The 24,639-nt window shown below is 41.9% G+C and overlaps 2 protein-coding genes across 6 annotated transcripts; one reads left to right on the top strand and one right to left on the bottom strand.

Annotated features, from left to right (window-relative positions):
- The first annotated feature begins 742 nt into the window (after positions 1-742).
- On the top strand, positions 743-8,452 carry LOC115130275 (uncharacterized). 4 transcript variants are annotated; one of them, XM_029661243.2, is made up of 11 exons: positions 743-846; positions 1,091-1,251; positions 2,049-2,361; positions 2,593-2,761; positions 2,974-3,028; positions 4,560-4,835; positions 4,978-6,479; positions 6,846-6,921; positions 7,677-7,908; positions 8,066-8,173; positions 8,290-8,452. In XM_029661243.2, the coding sequence occupies exons 2-11, from the start codon at positions 1,093-1,095 to the stop codon at positions 8,316-8,318; spliced, it is 2,919 nt and encodes a 972-aa protein (XP_029517103.2). In that variant the 5' UTR covers positions 743-846; positions 1,091-1,092; the 3' UTR covers positions 8,319-8,452. The 4 variants fall into 4 exon arrangements, with proteins under 4 accessions (XP_029517103.2, XP_064875532.1, XP_029517104.2 ...); XM_065019460.1 differs by lacking the exon at positions 743-846 and adding an exon at positions 854-985 and having other exon boundaries at positions 2,319-2,361; XM_029661244.2 differs by lacking the exon at positions 743-846 and adding an exon at positions 854-985 and having other exon boundaries at positions 2,055-2,361.
- A 2,713-nt stretch (positions 8,453-11,165) lies between these two features.
- Positions 11,166-24,638, bottom strand: LOC115130272 (protein adenylyltransferase SelO-like). Of its 2 annotated transcripts, none has more exons than XM_029661235.2 (19): positions 24,118-24,638; positions 23,886-24,004; positions 23,605-23,733; positions 23,394-23,458; positions 23,218-23,274; positions 22,812-22,910; positions 19,747-19,814; positions 19,073-19,160; positions 18,763-18,832; positions 14,874-14,946; positions 14,525-14,608; positions 13,791-13,920; positions 13,556-13,600; positions 13,315-13,396; positions 13,063-13,155; positions 12,759-12,838; positions 12,067-12,110; positions 11,781-11,860; positions 11,166-11,610 (listed from the first exon to the last, which is right to left on the bottom strand). In XM_029661235.2, exons 1-19 carry the CDS (start codon positions 24,347-24,349, stop codon positions 11,488-11,490), a joined length of 1,761 nt encoding a protein of 586 aa, XP_029517095.1. In that variant the 5' UTR covers positions 24,350-24,638; the 3' UTR covers positions 11,166-11,487. The 2 variants fall into 2 exon arrangements, with proteins under 2 accessions (XP_029517095.1, XP_029517096.1); XM_029661236.2 differs by having other exon boundaries at positions 23,886-24,001.
- Position 24,639: the final 1 nt, after the last annotated feature.

Raw genomic sequence — 24,639 nt, 5'->3', positions numbered from 1 at the left:
TGCCATGTAGGATTTTGTCAGTCGGCCATAGCAGTTAAGTTGCTGACAGTCTAATTTAGACTGATTGCAAAATACAGTTACTGCTTTCAATTATTGACGTGCAAGCTAGTTTTCGTTAGCTTTATACATTTACTGGTAATGATGCAAGTGAAAACAACGGGCGAGATTGTTTTGCATGGCCTGGTGCCCCGGTGCCTGGAGATTTAATTTAAGGACCAATGGAATGTTCTAAAATACCAATCTCAGCCCACCTGTGGCACCGGGTCATGCAAAAGAAACTTGCCCAATAAGCGCCATCAAATGTATTTATAAAGCGTTTCGTACATCAGCTGATATCGCAAAGTGCTGTACAGAAACCCAGCCTAAAACAGCAAGCAATGCAGGTGTAGAAGCACGGTGGCTAGTAAAAACACCCATAGAAAGGCCAGAACCTAGGAAGAAACCTAGAGAGGAATCAGGCTATGAGGGGTGGCCAGTCCTCTTCTGGCTGTGCCGGGTGGAGATTATAACAGAACATGGCCAAAATGTTCACATTTTCATAGATGACCAGCAGGGGCAAATAATAATCTCAGTGGTTGTCGAGGGTGCAACAGCAGTAAATGTCAGGTAGCTTTTCAGAGCCGATTATTAAGAGTATCTCTACCGCCATTACGACAACCTCTTTTACGAGTTGATTGGGTAGCTGGGTGAACGGAATCAGGCGCACCTTGTATAATTAGTACAGCTCGTCGGTTCGTTAAAACAAATATCCAAAACGTGGTCAAATGCCCAACCCTCTTCTATTCCCTATTTAATTCCCATCACGCCTGCCTTACTGGTTCCTAGATAGTTATATTCGTTTTGCGAGTACGTAAAATCTGTTCATTGCCTGCCTCTCCCCCCAATTTTAGCGTAATAATTTAAAGAGTTTAGTGTTCTTGAAGCCTTTGTGTGCTTAGACATACTTTCAAAAGCCTTTGAAAATTCAGTCAAACAAATATACATGGTAAACTGTAGACAATACCAACACTGATTGATGAGATGAAGTGGAACTGAAATGTGTAGGAAATGTCCTTCTCTTCACCCTGCGTTTTGTTTAATTCTCCTACAGATATGGAAACAACCGCGTCTACAGCACAGCATGCATTTGGAGCGGGCCCTCGTGGGCCCAACCCAGCCCATGGACCTCAACCGGGCCAGGGCCCCCGACACCCAGGTCACCCTGGACCTTACGGAGTTCCACGTCCCGAGGATCAGCCCCCACACCAGCAAGTAAGCATTTATTGCAAGGGAATGCAGCGGATGTTCGTTGGAATGTCCTGTGTTAATAGTTACGAAGTTCCTCCCCTGTGAGACTTGGGTATATTCATTAGTCTTAGTCCGTTGCTAAACTCAACATTTTACAACATTTTTTAATTGGGCAAATTCCGTAATCGTTATTGCAATGGAAACTGCGCAAACAAGGGAAGGACATGCTTAAATTTGTCCAACAAACTCGTTTTCGCTTTACAATGTTTTGCGTCAATCTAGAATGAATACACCCCTTGTAGGCCTCCCCGCTTTGTTCCTTTAGTTTAGAGTAAACAAATGTTCTGTTGAAAAACATTTGCAACTAAATGTTTTAGAATGGAATCAAACTAATGTTTTCAACACAGGATTACCATTCAGGGTTTCAATCCCACCTGTCACAAATTAACTGGGATGTATTTGTTAATCGAATTCTGTGTGGAAACCATACTCCAAACGGATAATGTTCTGCACAAATGCATGATTCTATTATACAAATAACGGTTTAACATTTTGCAACCGACTATTTATTTGACTTTTTCTGTAACTAGGCAAGTCAGTTCTGCGCCGTTCATTCTTATTCTCAAAGGGGCAGAACTACAGATTATTACCTTGTCAGCTCGGTTACTAGTCCAACGCTCTAACCACTAGGCTACCTGCCGCTTGCACAATGTTGCGCAACGGAATCTGACTAAATACACCCAAGGCAAGAGAAAGTCATTGAACTGTGTACACTAATATGTATCCTGTGAATATTTAAAAAATCTACTTTGTCATTTGAGCACCAGCAGCCCCATCACCACATCCAGCACAGCAGACCATTCTTCTACATACACCCTTCCCAGCCATACCCTTCCCAGCCATACCCTTCCCAGCCATACCCTTCCCAGGCATTCCCTTCCCAGGCATTCCCTTCCCAGGCATTCCCTTCCCAGGCATTCCCTTCCCAGGCATTCCCTTCCCAGGCATTCCCTTCCCAGGCATTCCCTTCCCAGCCATACCCTTCCCAGCCATTCCCTTCCCAGCTTTACCCCTCTGCTCTACCCTATCAGTGGCCCATGCCATACAACCCTTACTGCGGCTTCCCTGGGATGGGTAAGTACCATGGAGGTATTGACCTCCAGTAAAGCCTGTCTTATCCTAAATGGCACCCTATTATTACACTAATGGCACACATACCTATACATAGTACACTACTTTTGACCAGGGTCTATAAGGTCCACTATAACACTTTACAGATTTAAGTGTCATGTAGGTCATGTGTTAGTTGAATTGTCACTTAAAGTAAAGCTGGACACCATGTTTGAATTAAAATCTGTTTGTCAGGAGGTTATGGTATGATGATACCGAGTCCCTTCCAGCCCAGTCCCTACATGGAGCCTCCGGGTTACATCCTACCCCACTCTCAGCTCCACCTGGCGGACTACAGGCGTATGATCAACCCCCACTACCACACTACCCACTACCCACAGACCATGGCTTACCATGCGCGCAGGTTGTTTGGAGTATTTTAAGTTCACATTGCTTTCATTACCAATGTCGTATGCCAAGCCAATGATTGTGTGAAATAGACCAAACAAATAATTCTGAAACATCAGTATACCATACAATGTATACACCTATATGTCAAAGCTTTTTAGATGCTACCTCAAATCACCTCATACATACTAATAATAATGGATACATGTCTATGACTGATCCCCACAGGTTCCGCTACCAGCACAATGCCCCAGCCACCAGCAGGGAGATGATAAACTCTGAGGTATTGTGCTTTCGGAAAGTATTCAGACACTGACTTTTTCCACATTTTGTTAACTTTAGAATAAGGCTGTAATGTGACTAAATATTTTTTTTTACCATTTACACACAATACCCCATTACAAAGAAAAAATGGGGTTTTTTTAGAAATATTTGCTCATTTATAAGAGATTACGTTTTCTAAAATATTCAGACCCTTTACTCAACTTTGTTGAAGCACCTTTGGCAGCGATTACAGCCTCGCGTATGACACTACAAGCTTTGCACACCTGTTTTTCGGGAGTGTCTGCCTTCGCTGCAGATCCCCTCAAGCTCTGTCAGGTTGAATGGGGAGCATTGCTGCACAGCTGTTTTCATGTTTCTCCAGAGTAGTTCGCTCAGGTTCAAGTCCGGGCTCTGGCTGGGCAGCTCAAGGACATTCAGAGACTTGTACAGAAGCCACTCATGCGGTGTCTTGGCTGTGTGCTTAGGGTCGTTGTCCTATTGGGGTGAAGGTTCACCCTCTAGTCTGAGAACCTGCTCCAGAGCGCTCAGGACTTCATTAAGTCTGTCTGTACTTAGCTCCTTCATCTTTCCCTCGATCCTGACTAGTCTCCCAGTCCCTGCTGCTGAAAAACCTGCCCACAGCATGATGCTGCCACCACTATGCTTCACTGTAGGGATGGGGCCAGGTTTCCTCCAGATGTGACGCTTGGCATTCAGGCTGACATTTTCCATCTTGGTTTCATCAGACCAGAGAATCTTGTTTCTCATGGTCTTAGTCCTTTAGCGCGCTTGGAATTTGCCAAAAGGCACCTATCTGCAGAAATGGTTGTCCTTCTCCCATCTCCACAAAGGAACACTGGAGCTCTTTTGGGGATCATAGAGTTCTTGGTCACCTCCCTGACCATGGCCCTTCTCCCCTGATTTCTCAGTTTGGCTGGGTGGACAGCTCTAGGAAGAGTCTTGGTGGTTCCAAACTTCCATTTAAGAATGATGGAGGCCACTGTTCTTGGGACCTTCAATGCTGAAAACATTTTTTGGTACCCTTCCCCAGATCTGTGCCTCGACACAATCCTGTCTCGGAGCTCTACCGACAATTCCTTTATCCTCTTGGCTTGGTTTTTGCTCTGAAATGCACTGTCAAGGTGTGTGCCTTTCCAAATGTCCAGTCAATTGAATTTACCACAGGTGGACTCAAATCAAGTTGTAGAAACATCTCAAGGATGATCAATGGAAACTGGAATCGCCTGAGCACAAATTGAGTCTCATAGCAAAGGGTCTGAACTTATGTAAATAAGTTTTTTTTAATAAAGCAAACATTTCTTAACCAGTTTTTGCTTTATTATGGAGTGTTGTGTGTAGATTGCGGAGTATTTTTATTTAATCCGTTTTAGAAAAGGGTTGTAAAGTCAACAGATCTGAATACTTTCCGAAGGCACTGTGGCTGTACATATGGATAATATGCAATGTACCTATGTATTATGTTGCACATCTTAATTCAGTGTTTATTTTGTATAGAGCAGTACTAAGACAACATTCCCCTTTAATCCTAGGTACAGACTGAGCCCACATTAGGAGCAGCACGCTCTGACCCCAAACTCTCTAATGCTGACTCGTCTATGAAAAGTAATGTCCAAACCAACTCTGAATCTGGCAGCGACACCAGTTGCACAGCTGCCCAGTCACTATCCCCAGCCTCTGCTGTGCAGGAGGTGATGTCTAAATCACCAGCTTACCAGGACGTTGTATTGGCACCCACCCCCAACAACACTCCTATTTCCACCAGGTCTGCTGCACCCCAGAAGGGTAGCTTTGTGTTCCAGACAGAGGTGATGTGAATTTGTCATTCATATTTATCCCTTGTACAGTTCCTGGTGTTCTGTTTCTGTATATTTTCGATGTCTTGTAATGAGTTTATGACGGAAGGCAAATTTGTGTAAACTGACAATACCATCCTATCTTTTATCTTAGGTGGAAGAGTTGAGGCTGGAGTGCCGCAGCACACCCACAGGGTTAAATATCCTCCACTCCCATGAGACATCTGAACTGTGCACCGCCCACAGCATGTCTGCGACCGATGAAGACTTGGTACAGCTCTGCTCTTCCTCCTCCCTCCACCACCACAAGGTCTCACAGGGCAGGATGCTCCATGGCCAGGAGGGGATGGGTTTGGTTGGGGAGGAGGGGGATCAGTGTCTCCAGCAAGCCTGCACGGATATACTTCTAATGGATGGGGCATGCTCGAGTGGCGGACCAGATAACTTCCTTGCTCTTGACGATTGCGACTCATTCATCGCGAAAACACTGGCCGAACGACCAGGGAATTCTGAATCCGATATGGACTACAGAGTGGTGGTCCAAAGCCACACCGCAGATGGTCCTCAATTTACAAGTGATGACGGAGAACTGAGTGGGAACAGCTCCAAGAGTGTCTATTTTAAGATCCTCCACCTGCCCTTTGACATGCAGTACTTAGAAGAGCTGAGGAAGATTGAGGCGTCTGTGTGGTCGGCGTCTCTGGCACCGTACGTCCCCTCAGCAGAGTTTATGATCCAGCAGGGCCTGATGGAGCCACACAGGGAGGCACTGAGCCCTGTGGTCATGGAGGAAATCCCCATGGTGGAGGAAGTCCCCACGGCAGAGGTGGTCCCCATGGTTGAGGTCCCTGGGGCGGAGAAGGTCCCCACGGCTGAGGTGGTCTCTCTAGTGGAGGGAGTCCCCATTGCGGAGAGCCCTTCGAATGAAAATGTTTTATTGGCAGAGATGGTCCCCAATGTGATGGAGGTACCTTCAATATCCAGTCCTAACAAAACGGACAATGCGCCCATGTCTCCAGAGACCAGTCAAAAGAGGGGTGCGGTGAGTGACCTGGATCATCAGGATACCTCCTTTGGGGGGTTACCCACATACCGTCCCTCAACTAGCTGGCTGGGCGACTTTGGCAACGTCTACTATCACAGCAAGATGCCTTCTGATGTTGAGGAGCAGCGCAAGATCCTCAGAGGCAGCCCACTTAAGGTGTCTAGCCCCAAACGGAAACCAAACCATGACCAAGAGCCTCATTGTGTTTCAGTCACTACAACCTCTCCACTCAGGCTTAAGGGAGAGGGATGCAGACCCGGAGACAAGGTTGACAGGAGGAGCTACTCTGATCAAGAGTTCTGTGCTAACCGGACCTTCAATGTAAACACTGTGACCTCTGGCGGCCACAAAAGGGAGCGCATCTGTGGCAGATGTTTGACGACAAAATGCAGAGTAAACAAGAGACCTGGCAGTCCAGGACCAGGCCTGGATGCTCCGATTGTAAAACGACAAGGGGTCCCCGTTCCACCATGGGAGGAATATATCCTAGCCCAGACTTGTGCAGCCTGCAAATGCCTTGCCCGGAGGCGGGTAACGAGGAAAGGTTCCGGGTCAGATGTTCCCAGCGGACCACAAAACGAAGAGACGGAGGGTGAGACCTCTGAGAACAGGTATTGGTTGTGGCATGGCACATTTGATGCTTTCGGACTTTGGAATATGCCTTGTACAGTATGTTGCACTTTGGGACTAAGGTTCAATCTGCATTTGTACATAGCATATGTACATAGCCTTGTCATGTTCAATGTTCTCTACATACACAGTACTTTAAATACCCCAAGTCAAGCTGAAAAGAATACAAGATGAATGCTTTCAGCATTCAAACCAAGGTGGGGTTAGAACCTTAAAGCCAATGATTCCAATCGGTGTTTTGCAGACAGAACCTTATTGTCCCAAGCTCTCTGAGTATTTTTGTCTGCTGCTGGTTTGACATGAAATGTTCCCTCCGTAATGACATGAAATATCAATCTACCTAACAGTTCTTGTCGGGCTGGACCGGGGCCCAAACTGAGGGACCCCAGGAGGCCTCAGTCCTCAATGAAGCGCCACTCTGAGGCAAGTACTGCACACTGTTGTACAATAGCAAATGACACATTATTTGATATATATAGTGCACTACTTTTGACTAGGGCCAACCTATACACTTTCTATGCTTCCATTAAGTTTGTTTTTTACTTCCTGTTTTATACACCAGCTGAAAATACCACATTTTTGTTTTAATGGTGCTATGATTCTCTACACTATACTTGCTTGTTTTCGTCAAACTGAATTTAGGCAAACTATTAATTTTAGCAACCAGGAAATGGTCAGTGGTTGGTAGAAGTACCCAATTGTCATCACTTGAGTAAAAGTGAAAGTCACCCGGTTAAATGGAGTAAGTCTAGAAGTATTGTGTTTAAAATATACTTCAGTATCAAAGTATATCATTTCACATTCCTTATTAAGCAAACAATTATTTATTTACAGATGGCCAGGGGCACACCAACACTCAGACATAATTTACAAACTAAGCATTTGTGTTTAGTGATTCTGGCAGATCTGAGGTAGTAGGGATGTTCTCTAAAAGTGACAGGAAATTGGTCCAATCATGCAATGTAATGATTACATTTGGGTGTCAGGGAAAATGGATGGAGTATAATGTACATGATTTTCTTTAGGAATGTAATGAAGTAAAAGTTGTCAAATACCCTAAACTACATAAGTAGTACTTTAAAGTGTTTTTACTTAAGGACTTTACACCACTGGAAATGTGGTGCGTTTTCTGCAGTGCACCTTTTTTAAGTGGTCAAATATATTCTTGATCCATCCAGAAGTGTCCCATGGGTCCACACTCAAAACTGAGGGAGAAGAACTGTTCCTGTGAAGAGCCCCATCGGCCCGCGGCTGCTGTGTTGGGGGGGCCGCGCCGCCATCCCCATGGCGATGTCATCAGGGAAAGAAATGAGGAGAACCTTGGCGTGTGCGTCTCTGTCCCACTTCAGGACAAATGGAGAAACCAATACCAGGACCAATGCTACCTCGCGGCACAGAAATCTCAACAAGGTAAGCCCAAAGCATTATTGATGTAATGTGTAAACCAGTTTTAGCCTGTATTGGTTCCATAGAGAATTTTAAACGTTTGCCAGTTGCTATATTTAAGTTTATTTGAACATTTGCGTTGAAATGTTTGACTAATGGCCCTTTAATTTTGTTCCTACAGAGAAGTTGTGGAAAGCGGCCTTGTCCAACCCTGACAACACTGAACGTAATATTAAGCTCGGACCCAGAGACTTGATTAAACAGAAGAAACACATTTCTCAATCACAAGGTAGTCCTCTACTATAAAAACCCTACTGTACAGTACCGTGTGTAAAACACTTTTAGCAGCTTTTGAAATGTTATGTCGCCTTTTTGTTAAATTGCAACATTTTATTCCCCCCTCAGGACTTCACAGAAAAGACACAAGATGCTAATTTTTCACGTCCACGTTGTAACAAGTGAAGTAAATGCACTTTTATTGTTATCCTCTACACTTCCGAATTAACTCTTAAAGCTCACCATGTATGTACTCACTATTTATGAAATGTACAATAAACACTTGAATACAGTGCTTGTCTTGTTTTGCTTCTCCATGGGGACAGTAAAGGGCTATGTATATACAGTACCAGTTAAGTTTGGACACCTACTTATGCAAGGGTTTTTGTTTACTTGTACTATTTTCTACATTGTAGAGATGGTGACGACATCAAAACTATGAAATAATACATGGTATCATGTAGTAACATAAATGTTAAATGAATCAATATTTGAGTTTCTTCAAAGTAGCCATCCTTTGCCTTGACAGCTTTGCACACTCGTGGCATTCACTCAACCAGCTTCATGATGAATGCTTTTCCAACCGTCTTGAAGGAGTTCCCAAATGCTGAGCACTTGGTGGCTGCGTTTCCTTCACTCTGCGGTCCAACTCATCCCAAACCATCTCATTTGGGTTGAGGTCGGCTGATGCAGCACACCATCCCTCTCCTTCTTGGTCAAATAGCCCTTACACAGCCAGGGTCATTGTCCTGTTGAAAAAGAAATGATAGTCCCACTAAGTGCAAACCAGATGGGATGGCTTATCACTGTAGAATGTTGTAGCCACTGGTTTCGTCAGACTTGAATTCTAAATAAATCAGACTTACCAGCAAAGCACCATCAGACTTCCATCCTTTGCAGTGGGAACTACACATGCAGAGATCTGTTCACCTACTTTGCCTCTCAAAGACATGGCGGTTGGAACCAAACTCATCCAACCAAAATGACTGATTTCGACAGGTTTAGTCTGCTCCTGCTTCTTGGCCCAAGCAAGTCTCTTCTTATTGGTGTCCTTTAGTAGTGGTATCTTTGCAGCAGTTCAACCATGAAGGCCTGATTTTCACGCAGTCTCTGAACAGTTAACGTTCAGATGGTTCTGTTTCTTGAACTCTGGCATTTATTTGGGCTGCAATCTGAAGTGCAGTTAACTCAACTTATCCTCCGTCTTCATGGGAGCCAGTTTCATAGCGCTTGATGGTTTCTGCGACAGCACTTGAAGAAACTTTCCAAGTATTTCATGTTCTAAAGAAATTGACTGTTTATTTGCGCTGTTGCCATAATATGGACTTAACCAAATAGGGCTTTCTGTATACCATCCCTACCTTGTCACAACACAACTGATTGGCTCAAGGAAAGCAATTCCACAAAATAACTTAAAGCACGCCGGTTAATTGAAATGCATTCCAGGTGACTACCTTATGAACCTGGTTGAGAGAATGCCAATAGCGTGCAAAGGGTAGCTACTTTGAAGAATATATTTTGTTTTTAACACTTGCTTACATTTCATATTTTTGATGTCTTCACTATTCGACAATGTAGAAAATTGTTTTAAAAAATAACCTGGAATGAGTAGGTGTCAACTTTAGGGGTGTGTGTAATATACGCCCTTGGCCTCTGATTTGCTGAGGGAACCTATAATCTTCCCAGAAATAACTTTTTCTGATACCTACAAATTCCTCTTACATCTACCTACATTTGAAATTGCTAAACCTTCCATGTTTGATGGATGTATCAAAATATGTCCAACCACACAGCCAAACATATCTCGTCTGACTTTTCACACAAATCAAATGTATTTATATTGCCCTTACATCAGCTGATATCTGCTGTACAGAAACCCAGCCTAAACCCCCAAACAGCAAGCAATGCAGGTGTAGAGGCACAGTGGCTAGGAAAAACTCCCTAGAAAGGACAAAACCTAGGAAGCAACCTAGAGAGGAACCGGGCTATATGGGGTGGCCAGTCCTCTTCTTGCTGTGCCGGGTGGAGATTATAACAGAACATGGCCAAGATGTTCAAATGTCCATAAATGACCAGCAATGGTCAAATAATAATCACACCCTAAACAGATGCCAATAAGGCAAAATGGGAGGAAGAACTAGCCACTGTCATTTCTGTTGCAGACTGGGAGGATGGCCACACCTGCTCAAGTACCTTGAGATCTTGTCTGATACATTTCAAGATCTTACAGATTACATTATTCCAAAACTAAGCTGCATAGGCTATTTCCTGATACCTCCCCTATGTGATATGTCATGCTGTGGAGGGTACATTACTCCACTGCTTTGTCCTATACTCTAACCTGCATGGTTATTGGTCTGGAATTTTTAGGATCCTCTCTGAATTTCTGGAGACTTCAATTGACCCAGACCTGCCTCTGATCATCCTGGGAGTCTCAAACCCTAAACAGATTAACCAAGCCCCAACAAGTGTGTCTCATTTTGGAAAAAAGGAAGTTCTCTCTACCAAATTATGGCTCAGTGATTTGGTAAACACTACACAGAATTTAGTATATTCTGAGCAATAAATTACTCACATTTGGTTGTGTATACTTGGGAGGACTGTGAGTGGGAGCTTCTGCCCTCTTTTTATTTGTACTTTCTACAAAGTACCTATACACCTTGTGTTCAATAACATTTGCTGGTAAAGGGCTAAGTCCCACATGGCACCCTATTCCCTAGGGGGGTGGGGTGTATTTTGAAAATAGCAAAGGGAAAATAAGTTTTACATTATCAAATGCTTAAGATTCACTCTAATCTGTCATAGGGTATTATTATTTTTAAATGGACCCATATCTGTTTAACCACAGAATGTAGAAACATGCAGTTTTCATACATATAGACAGACTGATATGGTGATGGATGAATGAGGTTGAAAAGTGGAAGCATTTCCTCAAGGCTAGAGTATTACTGTTTAAATGCGCCTTGGAGGGGAGCAAGACTGTTTTCTAAAAAATGAAAGGGTAATGTTGCTCAGCATGACTGTATTATGAATGAAATGTCATTACATTTTATGAGTGTTTGCAAAATTGCATCTGTGCCCTTTCCTTTATCTTGAATCACATGAGGTCAGCAATCAGGGTTCTGGTCATCCAACAGTTGCATGAATGTTTTTTTGTGTGCACTGAACTAAATGTCCACGATAGCTAGAAAGATAATTGTGAAAAGTCAAACATCCGTTGCTAAACAATGCAGATGCTGGTTATCCTGAATGACGTGTTCAAGAGAAATGTTTTGCATTCTGAATACACTGCAAATATATGTCCTGTCATTGGGGCAGAGGCATCCCTCATGATGAACAGCTGACATTTAACCCCTGGGCCCACCATGGGGGTTGTGCTGCATAACCAGCCTCCTCTGCTGCGTCCTGTGTGAGGTAGGGTTGTGCCAGTATCCGCTGCAGCAGCTCCACCTATTGATCAGAGTACATAGTAAGTAAAGGTCATCTTATGGTTGTTTTAAATGTGGCAGCTACTGTTTTAGTCCAGTGCAAAATAGTGGCAGAATCAAGTACTAATGTTTTGCCTGTTTGCATCCTACGTACAATACAACCTGTATTTCAATGTAGTTCAAACAATTTACCTCTGAGAAATCATTCCCCTCAGCCTTCCGTATTGCCGACTCTGCCATCCAGTTTCGCAGCACGTATCTGGGATTGATCCCTGTGGAAAGTTTGATCATCTCAGATGTAAATGGTTTATTTCGTTCTACCAAGCAACAAAAATAACTCAATAACAAACAAGATTATTTGCAAAAGGTCCCCTTTCTTCCTTGCCCTTATTCAGTAGGAGAGGACTGCATAATCAGTCAGCGGACTGGAGCGTGCTTATCACGTCAATCTGTCGGCGTTCCCGTGGCGACTGCTTACTTTTCATCCTGTGTTGACGATCCTCATCAGAATCACCTCCCTGCCTGAGCCATTAAAAACAAAGAATCAATCATCTGACATTATGCCATGAATCTGTGAGACTAATGTTAATCGAGCCAGTTGAATGATAGGCAGAAATAAAACGTTTGCCCTAAAGAGACATACCCAAACGTAATTACTTTTCCTGAATGTCCATAAACAATAACTGGTAATATTGCATAGTTTTAGAAGGGTCTGGAACTCTCCTTTCTGCTAAAAAGTTATACATTGCTGAGGTGTACCCACTTTAGAGGACACAAGCTCAATGACATTGCATCAATAATATGAAAAATCATAAAAATTCTTCCAATTCAACAAAAGTTGGGCAATGGGGCTAGAAATGACAAATGCTTTCAAAATATAGTAACAATCAAACCACTTACTAGAAGATTTCACATTTCTTAACTAAAATAAATATGATCATACTTAGTGACGATACAATATCGGCACTATTTTAAAACATGGGACCCAACGACGTTCACAGAGCGTTTTGTAAACCGAAATGTCAGTTGGAAGCGTTGCAGAACTGCTCAAAGTCCCCCAAATATGGGACACAGTTGAGTAATGAGTCATCAGAATATTTGGGAGAAACTGAGGTCATAAAAAGCATATTAACCAAATGTATGATAACAGTGCATTCCTATTGTACATACCTTTTTAATCTATGCAGATACATGCTGACCCACTCGGGGTACATCTTATGCGAAGCCAGGTTCTCCAGGGCCCACATCACCTAACAGGGATGAAAGAGGAGAGGACTTTAGTTCTTTAAGGGGCAATCTACAATTTGAAAAACAACACATCTTCAGGAATCAATGGCTATATATATCTCATTTAAAAAGTCCAAAAATGGATGTAGCAATTGCAGATTACCCCTATAATGTAGTATAATGTAGTTAGTCAGTAGTATATTCTCTTGTGATTGTTTGTAGAGGGTTAATAAGCAATATGTATGACCTGTAAGTTGGACATGTTGTGAAGCTGCTGCATTGAGGCTTCACTCAGCTGTCTGAAGGTCATGGTGAAGTCTGCACCTGTCTCCTCCATCAGCTGAGGAGGATGAAGCCAATCAGAGACACAGGAGAGAGAGAAAGACAGCCAATAAAATGCACTGGACAGGAACAATATACCAACATCAGGTCAAAGGGTTACTCACAGGGTCAGAGATGGACACACACACACGGAATCTTAGAGCAATGAACCACTTGCCTTAAGCAGAAATGCAATGAGATATTCATCCTCCTCCTCCTCGCCAAGTAAATCTAACTTTGCCTTGAACAGTTTGTGAAACCTGGAATGATAAAGTTGATCATAATATTTGGAGGAAAAAGGGAACTTACAGACATATTCAAATGCACACACAACCCAGAGAAATTTAGAGAGAGAGAGAGAGAGAGAGAGAGAGAGAGAGAGAGAGAGAAAGAGAGAGATAAAGATAGAGATAAATTACCTCATCTGGTATATATGTGGGTACCTTTTCAGTACTAGCCCAGCCCTTAAAATTAAAAAACAAAAACAATGTACTGTCAGTGTACACTCCCCAACATCCTCTGACAAACAAATGTCATGGGAATGTTATGATGTACTTTTCTGACGTGCAAACCGATATCACATTTCAGAATTGGTTAAAAATAAGTTGGGGTTATACTTGTCAGAACAGTTCCTATAACCCTTCCCATGCTTACCCTTGCCTCTGTTCTATGGTCAGCACTGGAGTTAGGGCTTCTAGGAGTTTCTCCAGGTTGAACAGACCAACATTGGCCTGAGCTCCGATACTATACCTCCCCTCCTCATCAGATGTGTTGGGGACAAAATCTGAAAATATCAGTTTCCTACTTCAACACTAGTGATTCAAATTCCAAAAAGCACTTCTCATTGCAGGTGTGTGGTAAAATTACGACCTCTTCAAAGAAAAAATAAACCTGCACACTACTCTTGTCACTTAGTTGATTAAAGCTTACATGATATGTGATACCTAAACATTAAGGGGATACTTCGGGATTCATATTCACCTCCCCAGAGCCAGATAAACTCATGGATACCATTTTTATGTCTCTGCATTCAGTATGAATGAAGTTAGAGGTAGTTTCGCGAGCCAATGCTAACTGGTGTTAGCGCAATGACTGGAAGTCTATGATATCTACAAAACACGCTAGCAGTTACCATAGATGTCCAGTCGTTGCGCTAACGCTAGCTACACGCATACCACGTAAGCTTTAATCAAAATAAGTGATATGAAGGTTTCTCTTCACTTCTTCGCTACTGTAAAAACAAATCGGCTACCAACAGGCATTCTGTTCAACATATGAAAAAGAAATAGAAACCTGTAGGTACAAAATGACAGAAACAGTGGGCCAATATGAATAACATTAGATATCAATATGTCCTGAAAGGGCAGTATATGCATGAATGTACATACTTGGGTTGTAGGCCTCCATAAAGCCAAACGGTCCGTAGTCAATGGTGATAGACAGTAGGCTGAAGTTATCAGTGTTGCATACTCCTGTTAGGGTAATGAAATACTATATAAACACAAAGTTAACCACCGTACAGTATGAACAGAATGGAATTATGTGCATACTGCATATTAGAATAGTGCCATTTCACACATTCGTATTTCTCATAAATCACTAAGAAGAGTGTATTTGGACTTATAAACTGCTCCTAATATCGTAATTGTGACCGATAACGCCAATATCAAATTTGATTGGATTCAAGTGCATTATTTTTCTGAAGTGCAGTAATTTGTCATAAGAAGTACCACTCACCATGTGCAAAGCCAATAGACATCCACTGGGCAATGAGGTGAGCGGTCTCATTCACAACCCTGGAGTAAAATATCTGAGGCCACACGTAACAAAAATCAGCATGCACAAAAATATACAGATTGAAAACACATGTTCAGTATAAAATATTTTATGTTTGAGCATTATATACTTAGATCATTGATCCGGTAAGTAGTAGTTAAGTAGTGTACAGTGTGGCAAAAAAGTATTTAGTCAGCCACCAATTGTGCAAGTTCTCCCACTTAAAAAGAGTTTATCTCAATACTTTGTTATATACCCTTAGTTGGCAATGACAGAGGTCAAATGTTTTCTGTAAGTCTTCACAAGGTTTTCACACACTGTTGCTGGTATTTTGGCCCATTCCTCCATGTAGATCTCCTCTAGAGCAGTGATGTTTTAGGGCTGTTGCTGGGCAACACGGACATTCAACTCCCTCCAAAGATTTTCTATGGGGTTGAGATCTGGAGACTGGCTAGGCCACTCCAGGACCTTGAAATGCTTCTTATGAAGCCACTCCTTCGTTGCCCGGTCGGTGTGTTTGGGATCATTGTCATGCTGAAAGACCCCGCCACGTTTCATCTTCAATGCCCTTGCTGATGGAAGGAGGTTTTCACTCAAAATCTCACGATACATGGCCCCATTCATTCTTTCCTTTACACGGGTCAGTCGTCCTGGTCCCTTTGCAGAAAAACAGCCCCAAAGCATGATGTTTCCACCCCCATGCTTCACAGTAGGTATGGTGTTCTTTGGATGCAACTCAGCATTCTTTGTCCTCCAAACACGACGAGTTGAGTTTTTACCAACAAGTTATATTTTGTTTTCATCTGACCATATGATATTCTCCCAATCTTCTGGATCATCCAAATGCTCTCTAGCAAACTTCAGACGGGCCTGGACATGTACTGGCTTAAGCAGGGGGACACGTCTGGCACTGCAGGATTTGAGTCCCTGGCGGCGTAGTGTGTTACTGATGGTAGGCTTTGTTACTTTGGTCCCAGCTCTCTGCAGGTCATTCACTAGGTCCCCCCCGTGTGGTTCTGGGATTTTTGCTCACCGTTCTTGTGATCATTTTGACCCCACGGGGTGAAATCTTGCATGGAGATTATCAGTGGTCTTGTATGTCTTCCATTTCCTAATAATTGCTCCCACAGTTGATTTCTTCAAACCAAGCTGCTTACCTATTGCAGATTCAGTCTTCCCAGCCTGGTGCAGGTCTACAATTTTGTTTCTGGTGTCCTTTGACAGCTCTTTGGTCTTGGCCATAGTGGAGTTTGGAGTGTGACTGTTTGAGGTTGTGGACAGGTGTCTTTTATACTGATAACAAGTTCAAACAGGTGATTAATACAGGTAACGAGTGGAGGACAGAGATTAAAGGTCTGTGAGAGCCAGAAATCTTGCTTGTTTGTAGGTGACCAAATACTTATTTTCCACCATAATTTGCAAATAAATTCATTAAAAATCCTACAAATCCTGGATTTTTTTTCTCATTTTGTCTGTCATAGTTGAAGTGTACCTATGATGAAAATTACAGGCCTCTCTCATCTTTTTAAGTGGGAGAACTTGCACAATTGGTGGCTGACTAAATACTTTTTTGCCCCACTGTATCTAAGCCTAAATGTCAATTATTAACAAAGCTCAAAGGCAAATTAGAACATTGTAGGCCAAGATGATGAAGAGAGGTTCAGAAATAATTAGAGGCACTTTATTTTTTTAGTATTCAGGTCATTCATTTCCAATGCCCAGCGTGATAGAGTCACATCAGTCCTAGAGTGAGCTACAATGCCTTCGGAAAAGTATTTAGACCCCTTGACTTTTTCCACATTTTTGTTACGTTACAGCCTTATTCTAAAATGTATTACAAATGTATAAAACATTTGCCTCAGCAATATACACACAATACCCCATAAGGACAAAGCGAAAACAGAAATACCTTATTTACATAAGTATTCAGACCCTTTGCTATGACACTCGAAATTGAGCTCAGGTGCATCCTGTTTCCATTGATCATCCTTGAGATGTTTCTACAACTTGATTGGGGTCCACCTGTGGTAATTTCAATTGACTGGACATGATTTGGAAAGGCACACACCTGTCTATATAAGGTCCCACAGTTGACAGTGCATGTCAGAGCAAAAACCAAGCCATGAGGTCAAAAAAATTGTCCGTAGAGCTCTGAGACAGGATTGTGTCAAGCAGTGGTGGAAATAGTACCCAATTGTCATACTTGAGTAAAAGTAAAGATACCTTCATAGAAAATTACTCAAAAATACTACTTGAGTAAAAGTCTGAAAGCATTTGGTTTTAAATATACTTAAGTATCAAAAGTAACTGTAATTGCTAAAACATACTTAAGTATCAAGTATCATTTCAAATTCCTTATATTAAGACAACCATATAGCACTATTCTTGTTTTTTTATTTATTTATGGATAGCCAGGGGCACACTCCATCACTCAGACAAACAAAGCATTTGTGTTTAGTGAGTCCACCAGATCAGCGGCAGTAGGGATGACCAGGGATGTTCGCTTGATAAGTTTGTGAATTGGACCATTTTCTTTTCCTGCTAAGCATTCAAAATGTAACGAGTACTTTTGGGTGTCAGGGAAAATGGATGGAGTTAAAAGTACATGATTTTCATTAAGAATGTAGTAAAGTAAAATTTGTCAAAAAGATAAATAGCAAAGTAAAGTACAGATACCCCCAAAAATACTTAAGTAGTATTTTAAAGTATTTTTTACTTTTGTACTTCACACCACTAGTGTGGAGGCAGAGATCTAGGGAAGGGTACCAAAACATTTCTGCAGGATTGAGAATCCGCAAGAACATAGTAGCCTCCATCATTCTGAAGTGGAAGACGTTTGGAACCATCAAGACTTCATAGAGTTGGCTGCCCAGCCAAACTGAGCAATCAAGGTGGTAGAGTGGTCAGACGGAAGCCACTCCTTGGAGTTTACCAAAAGGCACCTACAGACTCTCAGACCATGAGAAACAAGATTCTCTGGTCTGATGAAACCAAGATTGAAAACTTCGGCCTGAATGCCAAGCGTCACATCTGGAGGAAACCTGGCACCATCCCTACGGTGAAGCATGGTGGTGGCAGCATCATGCTGTGGGGATGTTTTTCAGCGGCAGGGACTGGAACACTAGTCAGGATCGAAGGAAAGATGAACGGAGTAAAGTACAGAGAGATCCTTAATGAAAATCTGCTCCAGAGTGCTCAGGACCTCAGACTGGGACGAAGGTTTACCTGCCAACAGGACAACAACCCTAAGCACACAACCAAGACAACGCAGGAGTGCCTTCAGGAGAAGTGTCTGAATGTCCTTGAGTGGCCTTGCCAGAGCCCGGACTTGAAATAGCTGTGCAGAGACCCTCCCCATCCAACCTGACAGAGCTTGAGAGGATCTGCAGAGAAGAATGGGAGAAATTCCCCAAATACAGGTGTGTCAAGCTTGTAGCGTCATACCCAAGAAGACTCGATGCTGTAATCACTGCCAAAGGTGCTTCAACAAAGTACTAAGTAAAGGGTCTGAATACTTATGTAAATGTAATATCTGTTTTTTGGGGGGGGGTTCCGCAAAAAAAAAAAAAATGTTTTTGCTTTGACATTATGGGGTAGTGTGTAGATTGATGAGGGGGAAAACTATTTCATAACTTTAAGAATAAGGCTGTAACGTAACAAAATGTGGAAAAAGTCAAAGGGTCTGAATACTTTCCCGAAGGCACTGTATGCTGTTGTTTTTACAGGTCTTTTCAACAGAGCATTAGTGTAACTAATAATGAGGTTTAGTTTTCCCCTCATGATTATAAAATAGGCCTATTGAAAATGTAGAAAAAACACAAACATTGAAAATAGACTTCTCATCACTCACCAAATACTTGCCTGGATCATTTGAATCAATGGAAGGAAAATGCTCCTGTATCACAAAGTCCAACAGTTTCCTGAAAATGAAAACATTTCATGTCCAGAGTTAGAAAGATTCCCTATACACTCCAGCTGTCAATTTCACAGTGATCCATTTATAATATGTGTATTCTGATACAGTATGTCAATTCTTTGTTTCTGTATTATTTTGAATGTTATTATGTATACACACCTGTCTATGATCTGAGCCCTTCACGAGGAAAGAAATAAGTCAAATAAATAGTTGTTCACAAAAAAGAAGATCTGTGTATGCTAACCTTAAAAGGTCAAGTTCTTCAGCTTTAGCCAGAACCTCCAATGATCCGATCCGGAACCATGACGTGGCCAGCCGCAGGACAACCGCTCCTGGGGAGAGAGCATCCAAAGATTACGGCAGGAAGGGAAAATTTACATTTGAGTCATTTAGCAGACGCTCTTATCCAGTGCGACTTTCAGTTGGCGCATTCATCTTAAGATAGCTAGGTTAATCAACCACATATCTCATGTCACAGTAAGCACATTTTTCCGCAATAAAGATGCTATCAGTAAAGTCCTTGCTAGTAAAAAAAGACAAGTGGGAGTGTTAGTGCAAGAAAACATGGCTTGGCACACGCTTTTGCCATATGAAGTATCATAACTAAAAATGTAAAAATCTGTGTCCAGCCGGGTCAAAATCCCTGGGTCAAACCAGTCAACAGTGCCAAATAACATACTGTATATATATATATATTTTTTAAATACAAATATTTAATACTTTTAGGTTACACATTATTTACATGCTTCACATGATTAAAAAAATATGAACTTCCAAATAACATATTTAACCTATAAAAATCTATGAGGACAGTACAATTACGTCAATGTGTGCATGAGTCTGCACATTGAGTAGCAAAAGGGGAGGTTGCCCTTAAGATAGAGAGTAAGGACACAGCTGATCTTGTCACGCCCTTACCTCTCTCCTTCTTTACTTTCCCATTGTAGAACTGGTCCCTCCACACTGCCTCTTCACTTACAATAAGGCTTGGAGATAAAAACAACACATTTTACAACAAAGAATAAACTGAAAAATGTCTGCATAGCAACCAACACTACAGTCATGACGTTGGCCTGGGGGGTAGGTTTATGACAGTCATAAATACCTCTTCCCCCCTTTTTCCTCTCTCTACCCTACTGATGTTACATTTGCAAACCCCTTGGTTAACATAGAGATTATGGGAACATCAGAAGGTGGGGGGAAATTAACTATATTCTGGTAATCCGAACAATTGAACATATGCGGTGGTACTTAATGAATATGATGTCAGTTCGGTTGTCATTTGAGACATTCTCATCAATGATAAGATGACATAAACTCTACAGTGGAAAGTCTACACATCAGACTTATCGGATTCACATGGAATTGTTGTTCAATTTAAATGTTTGAATATGAAATTATTCGTGATGGAATGAAATGTGATTTTAGCTTCTAAAATGTGAGAATTGGGTTTTCATAAGACAGGGCTCTGCTCAATCAGTGGCCCGCCCCTGTGAAAGGACATGGGCTATAAACACTTTCAAACACGCCCTCCTCTCCCTTCCTATATAAACCCTTGACGACAATATAACCTCCTGTTCCGAAGTTTTTGGACGAAGGTCCTATGTCAGAATGGTTCAGATAATAACTACAGAACGAAGCCAACATCAGCGTGAGCTTTGGTTGCGAATGGTATGAAAGTTGAACTCTTATTCACTACAGAAGTGATACCTCCTAGCCGTTGAGTTAGCAACAACAGATGCAACGAGGGTTAGGAAGGAACAGACAGAGTATCCCGTCTATCACCCAACGACGTTACTACAATTGACAACCAGAGACATTCTTCAAAGGACTCTATTTGGCAACACGGCCTTCCATCTACCACCAACCTACCGAAGCGCAGCTCAGAGTAAATATTTATTGCATTTTCCTTTTCCAAATGGGCGGTAATTTAGAATGCATCAGATACTATATTAACGATAGCACAGCTTCTTCCTGTGTCCCTCAGTCTTCCCGCTCTTTCACTCAAACCCAGCCCTTTTCCTTTGTGTAACAAGCTGTCATATCTGTTCCGCCCGCTAGGGATGTTTTCCTTTATGACGTAATTTGTAATCAAGTTATGATTTAATTATGTGTATGTGTAATTCTGTGTGATTAGTTAGGTATTTAGTAAATAAATAATTAAACCTAATTTTGTATTGCTGATTCAAATTGTTAGCCAGGGTTTGTGCAGATAACCAAGAATTTACAACTTTCAGATGAGACTGAATTAAGATGACGATTGATATTGACTGCTATTGATGTAAAATATGACTAGGTCTTTAAGAGTTTATTCGGAAGATAACAGCTCTATAAATATTATTTAGTGGTGCCCGACTCGCTAGTTAATTACATTTACATGATTAGCTCAATCAGGTGATATTAATTACGGAGAAATTATTTTATAGAATAGCATGTCATATCACTTATTCCGGCATAGCCAAAGACACGACACTACATACCTCCTCTTCCAAGTTTACATTGATCCCACACTCAAAGCTTAACCCAAAACATGCTTGACCCCTAGCTGTCACCAAAAGGATGATACCCAATTGAACAACTGTCAACATGTCCAGTCTCACATTTATAATGGAACACTAGTCACTTTAACAATGTTGACATATTTTGTATTACTCATATCATGTCTATACTGTATTCTATTCTACTGTATCTTAGTCTATGCCGCTCCGATGTTGCTCGTCCAAATATTTATATATTCTTAATTACATTCCTTTACTTCAGATGTGTGTGTATTGTTGTGAAATTGTTAGATATTACTTGTTAGATATAACCTCACTGCTGGAGCTAGAAACACAAGCATTTCGTTAGATCCGCAATAACATCTGCTAAACATGTGTATGTGACCAATAACATTTGATTTGATCTCAACCATGTTGAAACAGCTGATGGCTGGAACAGAAGAAGTGATCTGAATGATAACATTAAAGGTCCTTGAGTAGACCTAGGTTGAGTTCCTGCCCGACTACATTGCTGACGCATGCCAGACCTTATAACGCTTGGATAGGTATTTAACATATCAGCTAACCACATCATATGATATAGCCACCTGCTGCCCGATTGCACAGTCAATGATGTGGCAGTTAACAATTGGTTGATGCAATGCAACGCCTGTGCATATAGTCGGACAGGAACTCGGCCAGAGGAGGCTGGTGGGAGGAGATATAGGAGGACAGGTTCATTGTAACGGCTGGAATGGAACCAATGGAATGGTACCAAACACATGGAAATGGTACCAAACACAATGTTTCACTCCATTCCATTGATTCCATTCCAGCCATTACAATGAGCCCATCCTCCTATAGCTCCTCCCACCAGCTTCCTCTGAACTCAACCCTACTGTTGTATCTACCTGTCTGTTCTGTGTGTTGATGTTAGCAATCTAGGCCATCTGCACTCGCCTCTCACTGTTTATCCAATGGATTAGCCCTAGACTCTGATTCAAGTTCATATTAAAAGTTGCTTTTTTCTGAGAAGATCATAGACTACATTGTTGAGAATAGGCAGCAATCTAAAACAATGAAATCTGCATTGAATTGTGAACAATGAAGGGGTCATTTTGGAGTCTTGTGTTTTTATCTTCTGAGATTTTTGGATGGAGTGAGATTTATTTTGCGAGAGAAAGGGAGCTAAAACCATAGAGATAGGTACTCATCAAGGATATAATCCGTTTTAGCATGGACATTGCCATTGATATTGGACATTGCCATCATCCACCGTTTTAAAGTTGACAACTGGGTGGGGATTCCTATGGGTTGTAGCGTCAATGGCGCTGCCCATGCTGTCACAGATGGTATAATGGCACAGATGTAAAGATGAGTTTTATCTATTTCTATGGCTAAAACTCTGTTTGAGTTGTATATCAGAGTGCTGTCTTGTATCAAACAATTGTATGGTAGGGTAGTGTTTGACAGACAGCAGTCAAAGCAGCTCATTGGCCTGGTTACCTGGCAGCTCTGCTAGTAGGAACACCCAGAAAGTGCATGGCCTCACTGCACAGGAACTCTCTGACTGAGGAGCGGACCACAGCTCGGCCATCTCCTGACCTGTAGTACAACAGACAACCTTTCTCAGAAGATTTTCTTGGGCCCAATCCCAAATCAACCCCTAGACCCTACGCACTTGTGGAGATCTGAGAGGATGTGTTGGGCCTAAGCAATACGGTAAAACTTCCTCCTAGCCTAACAGAGAGCAAGCTGGAACTATTACCAAATAGCTTAAACTTGTAAAATCCTCTCATATCTCCACAAGTGCATAGGACGTAGGGTCTAGGGGTCGATTTGGGATAGGTCAGGCTAGAAATTTTACACCTGTTGGTCATGGTCTATAAAAATATAAAAGTGTAGATTTGACCTTGAATATGGAGTCTTTCCTGAGCCTTTGAGTTGGAGTTCCCATCTTTCACCCTTTCTGTGAAAGAACACACACAAGATGTCTCATGTGTACCCTGCTGGCAAAGCAGGTTGAAATACTGTCATTACAACCTCAACCTTCTGTGTGGTCATGTATCCATTCCCAGTTCTACTGACCTGCTAGTATATTCACCAAGGAGATGTGCTCGGCCATCTCCTAACTGACCTGCCCAGTAGCCAAACTAAAAGAGTAAAGAAAACGTCACTAGTATTTAGTCATAAACGAGTAGGTTCTTCAAAGTTCAATGTGGTATTAGGAGGGACTAAGCAATTGATACAGAAAAAAAAGTGATGAAAAATGAATAATGGTATAGAGATGGTACAGTACCTGGTGACCCCCATATCTGTGTGTCAGAGGGCTGGATCCAGGAAAAAGTTTACCACCACTGAAGTACTGTAGGAAATCCTCTGACTGGGACACTGCAACATCTAGACCCAACATTCCCTCAATGACCTCCTGGAAAAACAAAGCTACATTAGAATATGTAGTAGCTCCTTCTATTAAGCTGTTATGACAGTGTTATAACACTTATTCTAGGTTAATTCACATCCATTTTAAACCACATTTCTTGACAATATCTAGTCCCTGGAAGTAATTTGCAAAATGACCTTTGAAACAGCCGCAAGTCTCAAAGGGCCTTTGAGTGGGGTTGGGTCAGACTCTGAAAAAATGCAGTTCTCCACAGAGCGAACAAAGATGCCATCCACTTGGTCAAGGGGGAAGGCTTCTGCAAGAAAAGTCAAATAAAGTTATTTACAAATATTTGTTTGATCATGCAAATAACTGTCAAAACTTTACTGGGCATTTGTTTGACAAAGAATGCAATTCTGAGGGATTTACCTAATAGCTTTTTACACGACAGTTTGAAGTGGTCCAAATCGTGCAAGTGTTTCTCCACACTCTTGTTGAAGTTGAAAGCATGAATGTAGTGTTGTCGGTCTGACATAGTGTCAGCAGGACCGTGAGGACCGTGACAGCTTTCAATAGTATCACAATAGTCCATACATGCAGACATGATGATTAGGTTTGCCAAACCTAAAAGAACATAGCTTGAGGCACTGTAAATAACCATTATTGCAACTCAAAATTACCTAGCTAGCAAAACTGACAGCTGATTGCTGGCTACAACGTCACCATTAGTTAACTCTCTGATGAGATCCACACTACATGATCCATATGTCATAAGAGACTATCAAGTTTCTCAACTATCTCGTGCATTCCTCTTTTTGAGGCACCTGACCATCACTATCACATAAGACATTAACTTTACAGTGAGACAGTGGCATACTCTCTACTAAAGCAGGTTACAAGACAACAAAACATGGATTGTTTGTTGCTGTCGAATACTTCCTGATTTCTAAA

The sequence above is a fragment of the Oncorhynchus nerka genome, linkage group LG6, assembly GCF_034236695.1.
Source record: "Oncorhynchus nerka isolate Pitt River linkage group LG6, Oner_Uvic_2.0, whole genome shotgun sequence".
NCBI lineage: Eukaryota > Metazoa > Chordata > Actinopteri > Salmoniformes > Salmonidae > Oncorhynchus > Oncorhynchus nerka.
This window is presented reverse-complemented; position numbering and strand designations above follow the sequence as displayed.